The 21,458-nt window shown below is 49.9% G+C and overlaps 2 protein-coding genes and 1 non-coding gene across 5 annotated transcripts in view; 2 read left to right on the forward strand and 1 right to left on the reverse strand.

Moving 5' to 3' along the window:
- Positions 1–398: 398 nt before the first annotated feature.
- Positions 399–1,852, forward strand: LOC144148275 (uncharacterized). The gene has a single exon (XM_077679834.1). The coding sequence runs from the start codon at positions 425–427 to the stop codon at positions 1,850–1,852; it is 1,428 nt and encodes a 475-aa protein (XP_077535960.1). The 5' UTR covers positions 399–424.
- Positions 1,853–6,060: 4,208 nt separating this feature from the next.
- On the forward strand, positions 6,061–6,182 carry LOC144150352 (U5 spliceosomal RNA). The gene has a single exon (XR_013318507.1). It is a non-coding gene; the product is annotated as a U5 spliceosomal RNA (small nuclear RNA).
- A 3,036-nt stretch (positions 6,183–9,218) lies between these two features.
- LOC144149193 (delta(14)-sterol reductase TM7SF2-like) overlaps positions 9,219–21,458 on the reverse strand; it is a 43,820-nt gene continuing 31,580 nt past the window's right edge. For all 3 annotated transcript variants that reach the window (XM_077680721.1, XM_077680720.1, XM_077680722.1), the window contains 5 exons: positions 19,080–19,199; positions 14,046–14,217; positions 13,860–13,946; positions 12,844–12,966; positions 9,219–10,833 (listed from right to left, as the gene is read on the reverse strand). In XM_077680721.1, coding sequence (XP_077536847.1) covers positions 10,673–10,833; positions 12,844–12,966; positions 13,860–13,946; positions 14,046–14,217; positions 19,080–19,199 — 663 coding nt within the window. In that variant the 3' untranslated portion in view covers positions 9,219–10,672. The remainder of the gene's footprint in view (positions 10,834–12,843; positions 12,967–13,859; positions 13,947–14,045; positions 14,218–19,079; positions 19,200–21,458) is intronic.

Raw genomic sequence — 21,458 nt, forward strand, 5'->3', positions numbered from 1 at the left:
GCTTACCAGTTTTAAATCTATGATGTTTTATTAACAAAGACGTGCCTCTTTAGTTTGGTAACGGTAACAGGTATTCAGAAGTGTAATTAGCTCAGCCAGTGTTCGTTTATTCTGTTACAAATACGTTTGGCCACCCGGGACTGTTGTTTGTTCGTCGCGGAAGGCGCCCATCGGCGAAACAGCCTGAGAATCACACGCTCAAGCCTCTCCTCAGAACAGCGCCTCTCCTCAGAACAGAACAGGAGGCAGTGTCGCATGCGATGACGTTCAGAGGCAGTGTCGCCACGTCAGTTCGTGTTCTTAGCGCTCTCTTTCGTTTCCTGCGGGGCGACCCTACGTTTTGCGTTGGGTAGCCCCCCCCCCCCTGTGCTTCTGGACGCTCTCCGCCACCTTGCTGCCCGTCTCCTTCGTCTCGCCGTCCAAGATGGCCTCTATGCAACCCGCTGCCGTGAAATACCGGCCACCAGTCCCCAAGGCGCAATGCTTCAAGCTTGATGCCCCCAAGGATGCTTCCGTCGACGACATCATTGATGCCATCGAAGACGTCGTGGGTCCCCACGGCCTCAAGGGCCTCCAGCACCAAGGAGGCATGAAGTTTTGTGCCGCGGTTTCGTCCGCTGCTGCAGCTAAGAGCCTCAACGAGCGTGGTGCCATCGTCGTGAATGGCACTTCGTGCCCCGTTACATGCATAGGTCCTCAGATCGTGTACGTCACCGTCTATCGTTTCCAATGGTACATGAACGACCAAGATCTGGGAGCAGCCCTCTCGCCCTACGGCAGGGTGCTCAGCGTGCACTACCCAAACTTCAATGGTCGGCCGCGCATTGAGAACGGCGTTCGTCTCGTTCGTATTGAGATGAAGTCACCCATTCCAAACTTCCTGTCTGTGCGAGGATACAAGGTACAGTGCGAGTACCGGGGCGTTAAGAGAGTGTGCTCTCGGTGTGAACGCGAGGGCCACAACCGCTCCGACTGCAAGACGCCGTGGTGTCCTCGGTGCGAGGCCTTCGGACACGAGTTCGACTCATGCTCGGCCGTGTGTCGCCGCTGCCGGGGAGACCACGCCACGGCGGACTGCCTGCGGCCGCGGTCTTACGCAGACGCAGCGAGTGAGTTTCCCGAGCTTCCTCGCGGCGCCAACGAGGCTTCGCAGGCGACTTCATCCCAGCGACAGACGCCACCCGAGGACATTCCTTGCAGTTCTGTGCCTTCGAGCGATGACGACGCCTCGAAAACCACGACAAGCGTTGAAGAAACGCCGATGGATGACGTTGAATCATTGCCCGCACTTGACAGGGACACGTCATCAACCAACGAGCTTGCTAGCCAACCCACTGCAGCGACAGCGGGCAGCTCATCCACCGATGATTCCTTCTCCCCGACCAGCTCTTCGGAAGTCGACACAGAAGAAGGAAGCTCAGCGGATCAGCGTAAGCAGCCATCGTTGTCCAAGCCTGTGGATCAAACACACGTTCCAGCGGCCAAGGCCCGAGGTGCCCGCAACCGAGGACTCCGCGTTCCCTTCAACGAGGACGACGCCAAGCCCGCCCGCCGAGAAGCATCCAAGCCCTACCACCGTGATGCGACGGCGGCAAGTCTTCCGGCTGGCCTCGCTCGACACCAGGACGACGCCTCGCTGCCTGCCGACCCACTTGTCTTGACCAAGCAAGCCCTCTCAACACAGAACAAGGACCCGCGCCTGATTAACCCGATTAGCCAGGTTGCGGACCTATTGGACAGCTCTCGTGTGGACAGCAAACGCGAACTTTCATCGGCAACCGACTCGGATCACACGGCAGACATAAGTAAGAAGCTGTGTCTGCCTATTTCTAACGCCAGTCCAGACTTGTAATTGAAGGGGCATCAATGGGTTTCGCAGCCTTTATTAACGTTCTTTTTCTACCGGCGCCCTTGCTATTCGTGCACAAGGGCGATGATTCTCGCTGGCGAGCAGGGGAACACAAATTGCGTATACAGGCTTCGCGAAATTTCATTGATGCCTCTTTCATAGCATCGTTCCTTATTTTGTTTTTTGTTGGCCCCAGCGGCTATCATTGGGTCCCTTCTGGTTGTTGCTCCGTTCCGGGGTCGCGCGACATCGTTCCACGTTGCACACGGCCCCTATCGAACCACCTATATAGTTGCTCCGTGCTCGCGTGCCGCTCATGTCACGTGTCATTTGTTTTGTTCTATTTTGCGCCTCACGAGGTGCGTCGCTACGCCAGGCCCAAGGAGCTCGTGGTATGTTCGGCGTGCGAGTCGATCACTGAGCTCAGTGGAGAAAGAAAGGAGCATCAACGCTAAGTAGCGCCTTAACCTTTTATGCTAGTGCACTTTCTTTCCTTGAACGCCCAAGGCTTTCGAAACCAGGATAAGCAGAGGGAGGTTATGCACTTTGCTCGAGCGCGAAACGTTGATGTTCTTTTCTTGCAGGAGTGCAATTTTCGCACGCCTCGAGATGTTTCCCTGTTTAAAGAGCGCTTCTGTGTTGACGCTTTTTTTACATTGTCGAACTCGCCTGCCTCTGGAGTTGGCGTAATAATTTTGCGACCCAGTTTGCGCCAAAAAGCGCATGTCACCTTTGGGTTTGACGGCCGAACGATCGCGGTCGATTTTTACCTTTTTTCTCGCCGAGTACGTGCTGTAAACGTGTACGCGCCGGCACAGCGTCACCTTTCTACAAATTTCTTTGCATCGCTGGATGTTTACTTACTCGACAGTTACCCCACATTTTTAGTGGGTGATTTTAACTGCGTTTTAGACCCTGTTCGAGACCTTCGGGGGCCGGGTCAGGGAAGACCGCGGCGCGGCGCGTGCGCTCTTGGTGACTTGGTAGATCAATTTAGACTGAGTGACGCTTGGGTGCAGACCCACGGCGGCACCTTCGCTGCAACTTGGGCGAGAGGAGCGTCCGCCAGCCGGCTGGACAAATTCTATCTGCCCCCAGAACTCAGTCGATGCCTCGAAAGCTGCGAGGTTCTGGTGTTTCCGTCTGGCACACCCCGTATTTCCGACCATTCTCCCGTCTCCGTAAAGTTGGTGCAACGCGGAACCATCTCCAGCCATGACATGTGGCGTATGGACATCTGCCTGCTAGCGGATCCTGATAGCGTTGCTTCTCTTAAGGACCAGCTGAAACCCGGGCCGCAGAGGAACGAGTGGGAAGACTTCAAGTCGAGTTGGCGCAAGATACTTATGGAGGCGGGACGCAAACGTAAAGCGCGCATCTCACGAGAACTGGATGAGGCTTTGAGGAGGTTGCGCATCATAAAGAGCGGGCAAATGACATTTGCCATGCGCGACTATGAGGGTCTGTTGAGGGCGCGCTACGAGAGGCTTTTGCGTCAGTCGTCTAGCGCAGCGGGTCGCGCATTCGTGCAAGGCAGGCCTTTGTCAGACCCGTCGGCACTAAGGTATATTAGGGCAGGTTCGGTAGATGACGTCGGCCGAGCGCACGTGCCCCACGTTGTGTTGCCGAACGGCGCCGCCAGTTCGCGTCCAGCCGACATAAGTGAAGTGTTCACTCACCACTTCAGGGAATTTTTTAAGGCGTCAGGAGAGCGCGAATCTTCCCCGGAATTTGAGGAGAATGTTCGAAACTTTTGCGGTGAACTTCCACAAGTTCCCAGTTCCTTAGCTGACACTTTGACCGCTCCTGTCTCTTACGAGGAGCTGTGGGATGCAGTCGGAAGCATGAACCAGTCCTCAGCCCCGGGGCCAGACGGCATCCCATTGAGCTTTTACAAAGCCTTCTTTTCGTGCCTGAAGGACCCGTTGTTAGAGATGGTGAACGCCTTTTTCACCCATGGTGTGCGGCCACTTTCTTTTAAAGAGGGCAACATAGTCCTTATAACGAAACCTGGAGGGGAGCCGTCAGACCCGCGAGCATATAGGCCTATTACTTTGCTGAATACTGACTATAAGATCGTAGCCACCATAATTTCAAGGCGCCTCTCCAAAGTGTTGCCGCACGTAATGAGCCCTGCCCAGACATGTAGCGTGCCGGGGCGCTCGATTTTTTCAGCCCTGTCTCTCACCAGGGACTTGTTCGCATTCGCCACTCGAACAGGCATTCCAGGCTGCTTTGTATCGCTGGATCAAGCCAAAGCCTTTGATCGAGTGGAACATCGTTATTTGATGGCCGTTCTTCGCAGCTTCGGCTTTCCAATGGAACTTATTACGAGGTTAAACCTCTTGTACCGTGGCCTCACTTCCCGACTCCTCGTAAACGGACAACTTAGCGCCCCTTTCCAAGTTGAGCGAGGGATCAGGCAGGGGTGCCCACTCTCCCCCCTACTTTTTGTCCTGGCAATCGACCCTCTACTTAGACGCGTGGCGAACTCTCCTGGCATACGCGGCTTTCCCCTTCCCGGACAGGCCCAGGTAAAAGTGTCAGCGTACGCAGATGACGTGTCCCTGTTTTTGCGGGACGACAGCAGCTTCACCGCGTTCTCGCGCCTCTATTCCATCTACAGCGAGCTGTCTGGCGCGCAAATAAACAAGGGTAAGAGTAAGGCACTGCGATTCGGAGCATTCACGTCAGGCCTTTGGGGAGAAGTGGAGTGGATCGCCGCCGTCAAAGTCCTTGGTGTAACGTACCACGCCTCGGGGGAGGTGGCGCGTGAGACATGGACGGGAATTGTGAAGAAGGCCAAAAAGCGCCTTTCGGTGGCTGCGCAATTTAAACTGTCCTTTGCGGAGCGCAGCTTCGTAATTAAAGCGTGCGTTTCTTCCGCTCTTTATTACGTTGCGCGCATAGCTCGTCCACCCCGAAATGTAGTGCGGAAGCTGGAGAGCAAGTTCTTCTCTTTCTTTTGGGGAGGAAAGACGGAGAGGGTAGCTCGGGCTTTCATGCGGCTCCCAACCAGCATGGGGGGATACAGCCTTCCATGCATGTCGACAATGTGCAGCGTCCTCGCGTTGCGTAGGTTTGTAGATTTGACGCGAAACCCGGACTACATAGGAAGCAGCTTTCTAAACTACTTCCTGGGCACATCGCGAGGTGTGTTTTACAGTGACCCTTACATCGGCCCTTTGGCAGAGGAACCGCCGTCGTTCTACACCTATGTCACGAAAACCTTTCGAGAACTGATAGCACAGATCCCCGACTTGGAAATTTCGGACATTGCCCCAAGCGAACTTTGCGAGCAACTTGCTGTGGCGAAACTCACTGCAGAGCAGAAAGCGCGCTCTAAAAAGGCGCGCTGGAGGCAGCTGACTTCTTCGGTCCTCCCAGCGGACGTCAAAGATTTCGGGTGGGAGCGTGGTTGGGGCGTTCTGCCCACTAGAGACCGCTTGACAGCGTGGGGCGTAACTCCGTCAGCGCGGTGCCCTCAATGCGGACAAAATGAAACTTTGCGACACGCAATCTTTCAGTGTTCTGTAGCGAGGACGTTTTGGACGCTGATGTCTAGGATGTTTAAAGTACGCCTAGGGGAGCGCACAAAATCGCGCGATGCCCTCGTAACTTTTCTGTTATGCGTGGGGGCCCTGGTTGTGTGGAGGCGTCGTGGTGTCGCGGCACTCCGGTCCCGGCCTCACAAGGCTATGTTCCCCATGTTGCTGCGCATGCGCACGCGTCTGTTCGAACACCTGGAAGCGGAGCTCGCCACGCTGGGGGAAGAGGCGTTCCTCCTGCGTTGGTCGTGCCGCTTCATCAAGGTCAACAACGCACGTTTGGGAATAAGAATAGTTGAATATTAGCCCTGTAACTATACTAAAACAAGTTAGAATATTAGCCTTGTAATCAGACTAAATACGATACATAGTTATCTGCAGTGTTCACTTTACCATGTGTGTATCCGTAATTATGTAAGACTGTAGCACTTCTACCCACATTCATTGTGTTTCGACCCTGAAACTACTGTTCGCGTTTGCCAACAACTCGACTTTCTACTCTGTTTATGTTGTGCCCTGCGTGGTACAAAATGTTGCAACTTGTGTGTAGGCCAGTGGAAGCCACTTCTGAATTGTTGTTTGTCTGTGTTTCCCTTTTGTAATGTATATTTGTTACCCGATGAGTAGTTCCATCGAGGCATGTTATGTATCTGCTTCGATGGACAAAATAAACCTCTTCAGCGGATTGATCTTTCGCCTTTTACTAAAGATCACCGTGGGGAGGGGCTGTTGAATGAGCTTACACAGCCAATTTTTTAATGGCCCTGGCCGTTTGGCTGGGGCCTCCTAACGAAGTCCAAAATCAGAACACGACTGTACCAATTGCACTTGCCAACTTTGGGCGATGTGAGGCCGATCTCGAGCCGGTGTGTGCCGCAATGCAGTGCTTGATTGACGAGTGTGCATCGCCGCTGCCAATGCGCCCATACACCGGTGAAACGAAAGGCACTGCTTAGACCCAGGGCCACTACATAAGCTACGCCTTTGTTTTGTAATGCTTATTCAATTGTTACATTCAATAAGCGACGACGACAAGCGGAATTTACAACTGTTAGCGCTACCAGGGCCGCAACCAGGGGTGGGGAAGGATAGAAGTTTATGACCTTAGCCCCCCCTCCCCCCTGAAGTATTTTCTGGATCCAACATTTTCGGTGATCTGAAAGAGGGCTATTGCTCTGAACGTGAAAAAACAGCACGCGAGCGATTGAGCAAATCGTGTGTGTACATGGTGTGAGCAGTTTTAAAAAAATACCAAGAAAATGTGCAGTGCTCGTGCACACGCGCCTCGATGCACGATCGTTAAGCCAAGCACACCCACTTAGCGAGATTTAGAACTCCAGCGTTTGCTGTATCGTGGCAGCACTTGTTCGGAACGAGAAACGCACATCATAGTGTGTGCCTCTCGTTCGTTTGTCCTCGTGTTGCCATGCGCATGCATTCTGTACTGTACAAGAGCAGCGACTTGAATCTGGATGCTGCTGTAGGTGATCATTGACTCCACATGGCCCATTCGTGAATAGTTCACATGGCTGAGGGAGAAGAGGCCGCTCTGCTTCGAGAGGCTCAACGTGCAAAGCATCCGCTAGAGCCGATAAGTCAAGCTTGGCATGCAGAAACGTTGACCAAAACGACGAGGTCACTGTGGCCTTGCTCAACTTAAGGTCATTGAAATGCCATGCCACAGACATCAACCAATACACCACAAGGATACTAAAACGACTATGTGTCCGTCAATGATCCTCTACAATAGCTTCACCGTTCTAGTATTCCGCGAGTGCAAGCTTACCTGAATTTTTTTTCGCTGCTCGTCGTGGGAAGTCACGGTGGTAGCGGCACGGTAGAGGCAGCTATCTACCGCTCATAAAACACGATGTCGTCCCTAGCTGCTGTGTCAGACGTTGTAACCCGACTGATCCAACAAAACAACCACTACTCCCCCACCGTTTAAGAATGTCGACATTGAGAAGAATTTTATGAGCCAATGGGATCGTGGAAGTATGTGCCTGTAGCTCCATAACGCTTCAAATGAATCAGTGACAATGGGAATGCGAGTCAACAGGTGGTGTGGTCATCTTATAGAGTGCAATCACCAGAGAGAATGGGAAGTTTGCGATACACATTTCTGGCAAGGCCAGCAGCGGTAGTGCTCACCGACTAGCCAGAATCATTGTTAATTTCTAATCACCATTTCCCAATTTTGGCATTTTACGCTATTAACAGCGACTCTGGCATCTGCGCATACATCCTGTTCAGATTTAAGTATATCTGGCCTGAAGTTGTTGAATGTGGCAGTTACACGGGGGTGGTGTCATCTTGGGGAATGAATTTTGATAAATGTTTTCGTGGGTGGACGCCACAGGGTGAGGGGAGTGGGAAGACCATGTGACTGGAGAGGGCACTGGGCATCTTAATTGGTCAGTCCAAGCTTTGACGCGCAAGGGATCGCTTGAGGGTAGCCTGTTCTTGCCTTCAATAGCTGCGAGATGGCCCTTGAGCTGAACTCTACACGATCCCCCATGCCCTCAACTTCTTCAGCGACGACTACGACGACCTTCTGCATTCCCATCCTCGCCAATTCAGCGACTGACAGATCGTGGCATTGGTCTCTAAAGCTCCAGCATCAGCGAGTACATGTTTAGCACTAACTTGGTTACATTGTGAGAGTTTTTGGACTTGCAACAAAACAAAAAAAAGAGGGGGTAAGTTGTCACGATTTGCCCCGCATTCGCGATGCGGGAGGGTCGCGGTACCCTTTAGCCGAGTGACGACTTGCAGCATGCTGGTGGTGACACCGACTGACCGCGAGCTGCTGTGCTTGTCCGTGTTTATTGGCCGGCCGTCCACAATGTTGCCCACCGAGCCTGGCGGGGCCACTGAACTTAGCGGCCAACTAAGATTAGGGTCGGGGGAGTGCCACACACTTGTCGCATAAGTGTTAGACAATACACCTTCAGGAGTATGCGTGCTACTGTGGGCAGCATCTACGAATGGGCGAGTATTTGCGCTTGCACGAAGTTTCAGGCAACAACGCACCTCCCCGTTTATGTACGCTTGATCTTGCTGCGCGTAACTATAGGTAGCCCTAATGCTGTGCCTTGTCAAGTGCCAAGCAATGTAGAATCCACTGTATGCACTGCTGCAGGTACTCGTCAACATTGTTAGGCCTAACACGACAAAAATTTCGGTGAAAGAGGCAATCGGTTTCCTCCTGGGGGCTATGTCATGTGACAAAGTCCCCCAAATACAGGCAAGATCGGCACTATTCACCACTTCGAGGAAGATGAAGCCTGGTTAATTTTTTCTAGCAGTTTTTGTCAGCATACAGACATGATGGTGCCATTGAGGGGGCCGATGTGAACATTTTTGCTGTAATACTAAATGAATTCCAAACTCGCCACACGCAGCTCAGTCGCACCTAGTGCACACAAATGCCATACACCGGAAACTCAGCTATCCCAGATATTACCACCCAACCTTAAAGAAGTGCAATCAAGAACATTGTGAGCATACGATTCCGTGAAAAAATAAGGAAGCGAATCTTGTGCCACTACAGAATTAAGTGAGCGTTGGCCCCAGGGTGACATCCTAAGAGAATAGTGTTAATGCGAGCATCAAATGATCCATTGATCGATAAAACTGGCATCCAAAGCAGTAAAACACCCCCTAAACAGTCTGTTAGCTGCAAAACGATAGTACACACCCACAAAGGCATGTCCTTGTTGCAATTCCAGGTCCCATTATGTGGTGCAGTTCGTCCATACTGCCACTCAAAGAAATGCTACAGACATTCACACAACCCATCAAGAGAGACGTGACAGTAGTTAAGTATGGTGTAATGTTTATTGTTACACAACGCAGCGATACAATGGACAACTCTCGTTGCATGTTGAGGACATGCCGCTAAGCAATATGAAGGATACAGAACATAAAAAATAACCATCTTGGGAATACAAAAATGACTTTTTTTTTTTTTTGGCCATGTACCGTGAGCACGCGACGTCGTTCAGAACGCAAAACGCTCGTGTCCTGTCGCTTTACCAGCGAGAGAAAATAAAAATAACGCATTTCTCGGCTCATTATTTACACAGCGGAAGTTGACAGAAAAGTGCATGCAGCAAGGTGGCCAGAGCTTGCCCACGAGAATGAGAAAAGGTACTGAAGGTAAGAGATTGCTCTACAATGGGTCCTCTGAGCACTGTCAATCTGCGACCAAATCAGAAACAAATGACGCGAGCACTAAAACAATCCAAAAATGGAAAGCTGCATTAAAGTACATACAGCGCAGATGACGTATACCGTCAGGTGAAGGTGAATGCTGTCCCTATTAAAAACAATGATTGCACGCGATGAAACAAATCTCGTTTACTTCTCACCTATTGCCTGTTTCGACTTAAAAATGGCACCGCAAAGTATCGCATTTTTCGCGTGTCAAGGGAAATACATTTACGTCATGGCAGATAATTTCCTGCTCGCCACTCGCGCCCAAATGAATAGAACTGAACAAAACAAAATGCATTATCCTTGCCATCCCAAGTAGTGCGCTCAAGCAAAACTGCGGAGCCTTGGGAGCATGAAGTATTATCGCGCGTTCCAACCAGTCAACGCACACTTTTGAGAGATGTGCCACAGCATCCGCGGCTACTTTCAAACATCCTCCAAACACACGGAGCCCGCTTTGTACAAAGCAATGATTTCGCGATGACAAGATTTTCGAAGAGGGCTAAAACCGCCGCAATGGTAATGAGACGCATTCGCTCCGCAATAACCAATTTCAGACACTCGTTCGAGCACACTGGTACAATGACGACGACTGTGTGGCCCTTTACAAGACGCGGTGAACGAACCCGGCGTGCACAGATGAGTAGAAGCGAGTGAGAAGTGATCCCGCATCTGCATGCCTTTGCGGCTTAGCTATTTCACTCAAAGGCGAGCCAAGCCGCCTCGACTTTTGATTACGAGCCACGTTGTTCGGGCTTTTAATGAGTAATTTTCACACGAGTGATTTATCACTGCTAGTAAATCATGACAAAAACTAAAAAAAAAACGGTCGACACCTGCAGGCCTGAGGCAGCAATAATACAAGCCTTCCCGCGCTCTCGCTTTTGTCTACTAACCGGGCCTGTTTTTCCCGTCCCGGCGCCCAGTTCATTTCGTTACTGAACAAAACATGTCTGGTGGGTACTCTGCCACTGAGGCACCAGCACATGGAAACAAGGGGGGGGGGGGGAGGAGGAGGGAGGAAGGGGGAAACGTGTGAAGGGGGCGGCTGGCCGAATCAGAAGACGAAGGGCACCAGGCGGTACTTGACATTCTGGGTGTAGCGCGTCCAGAGATCGCCGTAGCGGTCCTGGCACTTGCGCTCGACGGCCACCGTCCGCGCGACCAGGAACACCGTCGACAGCAACACGCTGTAGTACGGCAGCACGTGATGAATGCCTGCGGGGGAATTGGGCGACACGGCCCTCTTTACCTTCAGAGGTCGCTGAAAACGGGGCACTCGAGGCATTGAACAGTGCCGCCTGCCTCAAGCAACCACACATTACCGGCAGCATGCCCCATCACCTGCCTACCCCAGCGGTACAATCATGGCGTGCTTGAATGCCGCGGGGACGTGAAATCTCTAGTGCCACTTGCGAACTGTGATTTTGGAGTAGTACTAAAGCTAGAAAATACAAACGTTGGTGTAATTTGAGCTAGAAAAATATAAATTTTGGTGAAATTCGAAGAACCTGAACTATTTCCAAGTTCTTCGGAGAAACGAAACATCCAAAGTCCGCTGAGTGCTTAGAATCGTTGCTCCACATTTTCTAGCCGTGTAATTACACTACTCAGTCTCCAAATACAAACGAAGAAAAACCAAATTCAAGCTATCCTTTGCATTCAAATGAAGACAACAAACACGTCGGCACAAACTGCTTACAAATGCTTACATTACGGGGGAAGGAGACATGGCTTTCAACTCTTTTATTTCTTCGTGGATTTTGATGAAAATCCACACAGCAACTGGAAATGTTTCTGTGATAACACCATGAAAATTTCAAAGTAATATTTCGAAAAAAATTTTTAGTAATAAAATTTTCTTTTGTTCACCTTGTATCAAGCTTGAGTGGCTTATAAAACGTGGCAGAAAACTTGTTCGAAGTGCTTTGCATTTCCAAATGAATGAACGAGGTCGTGACAGTTTTTATTTACAACACAATTTTTTTTTTTTTAGTTTCCAGTTTTTAGAGCTGAATGTACAACAGGCATCAGGGTTCGTACAGGATTGAAAAGCAAAAATTCAAGGGTTTTCAAGGACTTTCAAGGACCAGTAAACACATTTTCAAGGTCCCCATCTGATGTTTTTCCTGGGATTATTTATAACTTTTCCAACACAATGCAAAAGTTTTTTATTGCACAATATCTAAGCAATTAGTGCACATTTAGATAGGTGCTAACTGGTTCGTAAATGCTCCACCAGATTTATTTTTTATTTCATGGCTGGTATTTAGAGGTTTTTCTTTTTCCTTTGTGTTTGGTGACGCTGTTTGATTTCAAAACTTAGTTAATGTTGCCTGCATCTCCTGCTTTGTCAGCAAGAGAATCAGCTTAAATTAACCCAGCAAGTGTTGCTGCAAGGCAGGATGAACTATGTACACGTCCACCATTTGCATGTAAAAGCGAACGCCGATGGAGCGTATGAGGCACAGCAAACATGCAAGAAGAGAGCGTTCAAAGCCTAGATGGAAGATGCAAGAGAGAGAACAGAAGCTGGTTTTCACTGGATTGTATCGCGACATGGATTGGATTGACAAGTGCCTGCTCCCAATGTTGCCATGTAATAATGAAAATCCACCAAACTTGTAATTTCACGCAATACTGAAACTTGATTGTTAAAATGTTTCTTTAATTTGTTAGCGCCTAAAATCCACGACAAACACTTTAAATTCTTGTGAAAAGACAGGGCCATTGATTCTCTCCGGAAAAATCAAGGGTTTTCAAGGACCCGTTAAAAATTCCAGGACTTTCCAGGCCTTGAAATTGACACTTCTAAATTCAAGGGTTTTCAAGGTTTTCAAGGACCTGTGCGAACCCTGAGGCATGCAGACTGATAACGACTACTGGAATAAAAAAATCACAAAAAGGAATCCTAGAAAACAAAGAGTGTCACGACCTGAACTGTAAACCAAGGAATGTAATAGAAAAAACGGAATCAAAAATAGACAAGGCAGTCACGAAGAAATCACCGGAACAAGCGATGCAGGCAAGGTCGTCGGTAATCCCAGTCACCTTGAAGCTTTTCAATACCATGTCAAAAAGTGATAAGACGTTCAAGCTTAAGGTCTAACTCGTGTTCTTATCTAGGAAAATTGTGCCTACTGTTAACTAATCCCCTCAAAAGCGCGCGCGCGCACGCACGCACGCGCGCACACACACAGACAGACAGACAGAGAAGTGACCACTGACCGCAGGGCAGGGCGAAGGCCAGCTGGCAGAGCAGATCAGCCAGGTAGTTTGGGTGCCGTACATAGCGCCACAGGCCGGACATCATCAGCCGGTTGCCAGCACCGTCGCCCAGGTAGTCCATACCTGCAACGCAAGCCATAGCACACAGCGTTGCAATTCACACAACACGCGTGCACATGGCCGAGACAAAAAGTACCAGGGTTACACGACAAGACTTCGTAGGTTTTTTGAAGGCTCGTACGGCTCCGTGTGTCGAATTTCTAACAACCACACTGTCTGTTAGGAATCTCAGTAAGACTTCCATTCAGGGCAAGGCTTGAAATTATGAGGAAGCGCCAAAGAATGGGAACACTGATGGGGCTAGCGTTTCAACAAGAGGACTTTTGTCCCTTGTCCAAACGACCACTCCAGCGGCATTTCCTCCTGCGACAATTTTCCACAATTGTTTGCTAGAGTTACAAAAATATAAGTACATTGAGTGTGTTACAAAATGCAAACTAAAGATGATCAACCAAACAACAAACACTACCTTGGTACTTATACCCGTGCCAAACTTCCACGAAAAATGACAGTATTTACGTGCACTGTTCACAGTACTGGTGCGCAACAATGCAGATGTTACACAGCATTCGACAATTCACAACTGAAACGAGAGGTGTGCAAATGGTTGAATTTCACTCAAAACAAATCACCTCAAAATAGCAGCAGAAAAATTCCCACACGAGGTAAAATACGGAATAGTAGAACCTTGCTTGAAATTCAGAGGAAGTTCCCACAAATAAAATGTGCTTAAAATACACCCCCACAGTCGCCCTTTTCATCTCAAAGGTGCTGAAAGCGCTAGGTTTTAAACTTCTTGTTTGTCAACAGGATCCATTCCAGGTACAGGGGCTGCACTGTCACAGGGTTCTGTCTGAGGCACGGTCTTTCTTTGATATCAATGCGCCAAGCTGCCATTGGCTGGAGCTGTTGGGCAACCACTGCACAAGTGTCGGAGGAGCAGAGAGGGGACTCACCCACGCCTCTGGAGGTTGGGTCGGGCCAGTTTCGCCGGAACAGGTACTTGCGCTTGTGGGCCAGGTGCATCGCCACCAGTCCGACCACTGTTCACAGGGGAAGAGAAAAGCAGGGGAGCCAAGTCGATGCACTGAGGGGTACCCGTCGTCGACAAACACAACAACCACCGGGGAGGAGGGACTCACGAAAGACGAGTGCGATGGAGGCGAGGCAGTAGGGACGCAGGGTGGGTGGGCGGTGCTCGAGCAGGAACTTGGCCGGCAGGGCGCCCAGGAAGGGCAGCAGCACCAAACGGCCCATCACCGACGCGTAGCCCAGGCCGTCCTCGGTCACAAAGGCCGAGGCCAGGAAGTACTCCTGCGAGATCAGCGTGGTGAGACCAAAGGAACAGCTCAGGGGCGGTATTCTCGAGTTTTGTCCCTTTTGCGTCCCTTTCAAAAGTGTCCCTTTTGGCGAGTCCTGATTGGCTAAAAGCAGACAACCGGAAGTGACGTAACCCGAGCGCGGCAAACCTACTGCCAACTCTTCTTCATGCTGCCCACGTCCACTGCTTAACCGGAAGTACGTCACGATGAAAGGGACGCAAAGGGGACGTTTTCAAAAGGGACAGTTACGAGAATACCACCCAGGAGTGTTGCGCTAAAAGAAGGGGGAATTTGGGACGCCCAATGTCCACGCAGTGTTTTTCAAAGCTTGCAAGGGAGAACACACTGGGCTTCCTTTGCACTTGCGGCAGCACACTTTACACAACATTCTTACCAGTGCGGTTCAATGACACCACCAGCTCGGGTTCTCAGCCCCTTTGTGGATGCAATCAACAGGCACAGCATACGCAGGTTAGAGGTGATCGCAACCCAACGAGTTTCACCCCATGGCCTCACGAAGATTGCACGAGGGAAACAGAACCTTTAGAGGTAATTTGTTGGTAAAAAGCGGGAGCAAATACAGTGGAATCTTGGTCATACGAATCTCAAGGGGCGGCAAAAATATTCGTATCACCCGAAAATTCGTATCATCAGAAAACGAGAAAAAATGGAAATGTGCTGCGCATGCGACAGGCGGCGGCAATATGGCGTCGGCTCTTGCCGCGAAGAGGTGCAGGTAGCTTCAGCAACCGCTTCTAACCTTTTGTTAAAACGGAGCTCAATGTGTAAATTAAATTTCTCATGCGGGAAAGGAGCTGACAGTATGGGAGAAGCACTATAAAATGTCATCTACGCCAAATATCCACCGCGGAGGTGGCCCAGCCAGCTGCTGCTAGCGCTCCGAAATTGCCGCAATCACAATGAGGCGCGCGTCTCCCTATTGGCGCAAGTCGTGAGGCTCCTCCCAATGCAGTTAGCGGTAACCGAGGCAGAGGCTGGCGCCTGGGTGCTGGGCTGAATCGTCAGCGCGGGCGTCAAAAGAACGCGCGCTCATCTCCGACGCGACGCGCGCACACGAACTCAAGCCTGAACCGCATGCCATCCGGGCGCGTCAGCGTTTGCGCGCGCGTTTTTAAAATGACGCGCGACGCGCGCGGCAGTGGGAGGAGCCTGCCGACTTGCGCCAACGGGGAGGCACGCTCTTCCTGGCGGCAGTTTGAAAGCACTCCGGACAGCCCGCTGGCTCCGCCGGATATGTTTAGGCTTACCACGGTGGCGGATATTTGATAGGCGCTTTCCCTAGCCGCGCGGACGATGCTTTACAGTGTCGTTTTCGGACTCATCAGCTCCCTTACTTCATAAGCAACTTCTTTTGTTCTTTAAAGAGCGGTCAGAAGCGGTCGGTCGAGCCACCCGCCCTACTTCGCGGCCGTTGACGCCGCCATGTTGCCGCGGCTTACCGCGCCGCATGCGGGTGGTATTCGCGGTGGCGTCAGTGCGCCTGTGGCGTGCGCGGCGCGTTTTCGTGAGCAGAAAACGCTCCATGCAGTTCACGCTTAATGATTTTGTGCCTGCGTGCGACCAAGGCCACACGGCCGCACAAACACTCCCGCCTCCCGTCCACGCCGCAGTCATCTGCTCGCGGCTCGCGTGTTCGTATCACCCGCACCGGGTGATAAATGCGAACGGATCATCCGAATTTTTTTACATTGCGTACAATGCATTTTGGCCGGGGAATTTTGAAAATTCGTATCACAACGAAATGCGTATCAACCGAATTCGTATCACCGAGATTCCACTGTAGCACCGAAAGACAGCCGGGCACAACTCCTGCACTGATCAGGGGTCAAAGAACTTTTAAAGAACACAGAACAAAATTGTTTAGAAGAAAAACGGAAGACAAAAGATAAGTGCTCCATGACAAAAAGTGATCAAACAGCCCATACAATTAGCAATACCAGATTGAAAATGAGCAGAATGCCGCCAACAGCTCGCCTGTCCCCCCTACATCCAAACATTCTTTGTGCAGTCTTTTGGTGGGTGGTCTTGAACGAAACTGTCGCTGTTCGGATTTTACGGCGCCCGCATTTCCCGACGCTTTTTCACAGTCCCGAGGAAGTCGTATAATCGGGGTTCTATAGTATTGAAGGAACGAACGCGCACGTCTGCTTTCACACTGCAAAACTCGCATCCCGGCCTGCGAAGTTTGCATTTTTTCATAGATGCAGAAGTTCTGGAGCTTTTGAACTCCACAATGTTTACTACGTACTCGCCGACCGAGGTAGAAAAAGGCTGCAAGTCAGCCTGCCGTCCCACTATAAACACAGCTATCTACGAACCTTACTTGCTTTTACACCTTTCAAACACGTTTCTCCGCACTGATGAGTCCCACATTGCTCGTTGATTTGAGAACTGGGGTGCACAGAAAGTCACTCGTTGGTGGCGGCCACGATCAGCTGACTGGTCTGTGATGCCGTCGCGAAGCGGTGCTTTGCACCGTCTGTGACTCGCCAGTGGGAAATTACACCTTTAGATAGCATGTCGCCCCACCACATGGAGGCATCTGCTAGACAATTCCATTTTCTCCCATGGCAGCGGCAACACACGCACAACTGGCCCGTCAAATCCTAAAAAGATGCTTCCCGTTGTCATCTTCTTCCAAGGAAGGCGTTTCCGAGTTTATCTTGTGTCCAGAAGTGAAATAGACCGCAATGACGCAGAATTGAGCAGTTCTTAAATTGAGGATGAGTGCATCTCTGAAGTGAACATTGCGAGTGCTAGTCAACCAGCCGTGGTTCCTTACCCTCTTTGAAATTTACAACCAAGTCCCGATGCTTCCCTTGCAAAATGGCCAAAGGTTGGTCACCCTAGCCAAGTGAAGAACGATAAAGGTGTTTGCGACTTTTTTTTTCTTCTGTTTAACTCTTTCGGGACCGCTCCTATAGGCCATCGGTCACATATGATCGATGGTTTCGCGAGCCTGCAGAATAAAAATTTTCGCTCGATGGAACACCTAGCGACATCTAGGAAATAGTTTGAAAACTAGAGTTTTCTCTTTTGTGAAGTTTCTTTTTTTATCGCCAGGCGGCAACGCATCAGATATTTTATTCTGACGGGCGGTGGTTCCAAATGTAAACATACTCACGCGCGAGCGCGATAAGAGATCCGCGTCGTCTCGTCTCGCATATCTTCGCCTTCTACTGTGGATTTTGACGATGAGAGTGGCAGTGAAGAGTCGAAATGCGACTTTAGAGATTGCATTTGAGCTCAAGTGAGGATTCGGGTGTCGATCAGCCTGGAACATGAATCGCGCTCAAAGGTGGATGTTGGTTTCGGTTTCAATTGGCTCTGGAGTAGGTATGTTCGCTCGAAATATGTTCTGGCTAGTTTATATCTGTTCGCTAGGGTGTTAACTACCTATTGTGGTGATCTCCTGCCACCAGCGCAGAAACGGATCAAGTTTTCGCCGAGCCGAGAGCCCGGCGTGTACCTGCGCGACGACGTAGCCATGGCCCTAGTGCCAAAGAAATCACACACAAAACAAAAAACCAGTTACACCTAGCCGCATCAAACTTTCGTGATGAATAAACAAAGCATTGTGTTAGATTTTGTATATCCTGAAATAATTTTATTTTTTTTAATTATTCTTAGATTTACGCTTTTTTCTATCTTTTTCAGTAGTTTTTTTGCGAAGTTCTTACTTTCTGATTTTTTCATGGTGCTATCGTCAGTGTTGAAGTAAAACACGGTATTGTATGTCAAAGAACATATAATTAGCTGCATTTTGGTATATGGTAAAGCAGGATGGTACCTTTGCTTCATGTAATAAAAATTTTTTACCGAGACCTCCCTTTTTCATCACTTTTTCCGGCGGTCCCGAAAGAGTTAATATTAGGGCCCCCCCTCCCCACGTCCAGCAATGACTGTGTTCATTTGACTTAGAATGTGCTGCAAATAATTTTTCAACATCGAGTAGTTGCTCTTTGCAGCATGAGGCTCAAATCCAGCAATGACCATGAGGTTCAAATTGAGGTTCAAATTCAGTCGGCAGTTTTGGCAAGGAAATTTTCAAAAAAGATAAAACACACAAGGGGTGCCACAACCGTAACATTGTTGCAGCCTAACAATGCCAAGCTCAACAACGTGCCAAGAAGCATCAAACCCATTGTATGACAAGCTGCGGTCACCCAACAACATCACGAGACGTCAAAGCGTAGCATCAAGGCCAAATTTGAAGAAGTTTACTTCGATCAATTACTTCCACATATACGCTGTTAAAACAATCAAATGTGTCAACCTCACCAACAACGCATTTTTGTGCAAATGCAGGGCGTTGGGCTCTGGGAGCGCTCGGCAAACAATGCCTCGCATCAAAACACGGACCACGGCACGCACCCTTCAGCCACCTAAGACAGCAACTGTGCTCAGTCACGTTCATGTTAGACATGCCGCACTGGTGGCACTGTGAACAGACTGCGCAAGTCATCCTTGCTCACTCGACCCAAGCAAACTTCTTCCAGCACAGTTTATGGATACTGCTGCGCCGCCTTTCTCACTGCAAAGCAAACGCTGAACCTCGCAACGGCCATTCGTGCAAAATGGTGACGCAGCAGAGCAAGACCCGGCTCACACGTCAACTGAAAGCCTCCGCGTCTGAAACAGTGTAAGACCCAAGCCTACCACTTGGCCTCAATTCGGAGTACAGTACCAATCGACCGCTGCCACGGTGTCACCAAGTGCTCACCTGGTGTTAACAATCACAGCTACAGCAACAGCAGCAGGATATTACGCACACTAAGGGAAAGGGGGGACAACCTTTGCTGCAATATCAACACCAACGACCCCTGCACTGACCTCGTCGAAGAAGATCATGCAGACGTAGAGGAACTGGCAGGCGGCGCTGAGGGCGAAGCTGTGGTCGAAGCAGCCCCTGGTGTTGTACTCGAGCCACGCCATGGAGCCAAGCAGCACCACCTGGGCAGAACAACACGGGGCACGCAACAAAGTGTCAGCTTGTCCCTCTTCAAAATCACACCTGCCAACCTGGTGACTTGGAAAATCATAAAACCTGCGCACAGGGGAGAGGGGGGGATTAAAGAGGTATTCTGCACGAATCGCACTGAAGTTGCTGTGACTGCACACAAACGCGTCGGGCTTGGTCAGTTGTCCGCGGCTCACACATATCCCTGGTGCTTTTTCGAAGCGACATGCACCTTGATGTCAGACTTGCCACAATGCGAAAGGTTCACGTCACCGGCACATAGGGTGCAAAATGGAAACTTCTCTCCTTTTTTCGACGGCACAAAGCATGGAAATTCCGACGTGTGCAATTTCAAGAACACTTGGCAGTACTATCGCGACTTCGAGTCTGCGAAGCAACTACTGCGGTCGTGCCACAGGTCGTACTGCGTCGGACACGGCAGTCACACAAAGAGCAACACGAACACAGAAGTACTAACCAGCCCATTGAACAATGTGCTGTTTATTTTAAACAGGTTTGCTAAGGTGGTAGCGACTTCTGAATATGGATGCGTTGCCCATCTGGAGAAGACGACAGAAGTTGCAGATGTATTGCCCTCTCATGGCAGCGCAATGTACCAGTGTTGTCTTAATAGATTTTCCCATTGCTTTCTAAAATGAAAATATTAGGCGCGGAGTACCTTAGGACCACACCATGTCCGTCCGCGTTCGTGTGCATAGCATGTACAATCGCAAAAAATCACACAGGCAGTGGCAGGATTCGAGCCTGTGTCTGGCAGACCAGACAGAGTTAGTGTCAGTTGTCTTACCCATTGGGCTATGATCGTGAATTAGTACCCGAGAGTCAAACGGCTTACTCCCTCGCCTGTAACTGTGCGGAGTACCTTAGGACTTCCCAATGTCCGCCCGCACACCACCATCAAGCGAAAATCAAGCGAAATTCGACTTGAGCCGTGAGTTGCAGTTTCATTTAGGGAATAATCAAGGTGCAACTCGCGGCTCAAATCGAATGACGGTCGGGGCGCAACGTGGATGTCATTTCGAGTCCCCTTACTCCGCACCCTCGCCATCATCCATGGAGTGGAGATGCTGCCATTTTTCTCGTAAAATGTCAGGCAAGATTCGTAAAATCGTAGGGCGGGTCAAAATTCACGCGTTTTACAGAAAATTCACAAGAGTTGGCAGGTATGCAGGGGTGAGACAGCTGAATCAAGTTTGGGAGCAGTTTTTGGAGCAGCAAAATCTCGATTTTGGAGCAGAAGAACCTTGGTTTGGAGCAGTTAACGACATTTATTACGTCACCTTAGGTGCCCAAAAAATCAAATTTTTGGCAACTCGGGGGGGAAAGAGCACTTTTTAATCGGTTTTGAATGTATCTAACACTGAAACAGCCTCTTAATAAAGTTTTTCTACCAGAATATCACGAGGTACCAAATGCACTACCTTTTTACGGGCCATTTTTGAATTCTTACCCCCGTATTCTGAATCCCTCCTCCACTCAAAGTGCTTCCTCCACTCCGTCGAGTGGAGGATAGGGCAACACCTCCACTCGAGGTCTTCACGCATTTCATAAACGTGGTGACGCCGACCCTCCGAGGAAATCCTTCGTTTGGAGGGACACTCGAGATCGCACTTTTGGAGGAGCAGCGAAAGGCATCTGGGGGCGAGGTTATTGCAAATTGTTTTTATTCAAGACATGAAAGTAGGCTTAAGAAATATAACTTTTTAATGTTTTTATTTTTTGTTATGTAATTATAACGGTATTTTAAGAAATAATAGTTTCTATGGCTGAGAGGAGCATGAAAATAACATGAACCAGGTGGACACAACTAGAAATAACTGTTTTCTGGTCTGGCCACACTGCACACACACTTCGGTAGCAGACGGTAAATCTGTTTTGTTTTTGTGCACGCTGCTCCATGTCTTCACGTATCCCGTTGTGTCTCCTGTTCTTTCTGATCCTATCGATTACTATATGTTTCAGGGCCCCCCCTCCAGATGACAGTCAAGATAACGATATGTCAGCGGAAGGGCTGGAGGTATAGGGCGGTTTGCTTCCATGCGTGACGAGCGCATATCATAGACCGGAATTGCCGACACAGTGAGCGTCTAATTATTAGTTCTTTTCGGTTCACGCCACTATCGGCAGCTCAAAGCCGACATAATGTTCAAATTACAAAGTAGTGCGTGTGTAATTTTACAGGCACCACGGTGAACCCGGTAGAAATGTCCCCCTTCGACAGCACGCAAGCG

This window comes from Haemaphysalis longicornis, unplaced genomic scaffold (genome assembly GCF_048455015.1).
Source record: "Haemaphysalis longicornis isolate Haplotype H1 unplaced genomic scaffold, Haemaphysalis longicornis Haplotype H1 scaffold_8, whole genome shotgun sequence".
NCBI classification, from domain to species: Eukaryota; Metazoa; Arthropoda; class Arachnida; order Ixodida; family Ixodidae; genus Haemaphysalis; species Haemaphysalis longicornis.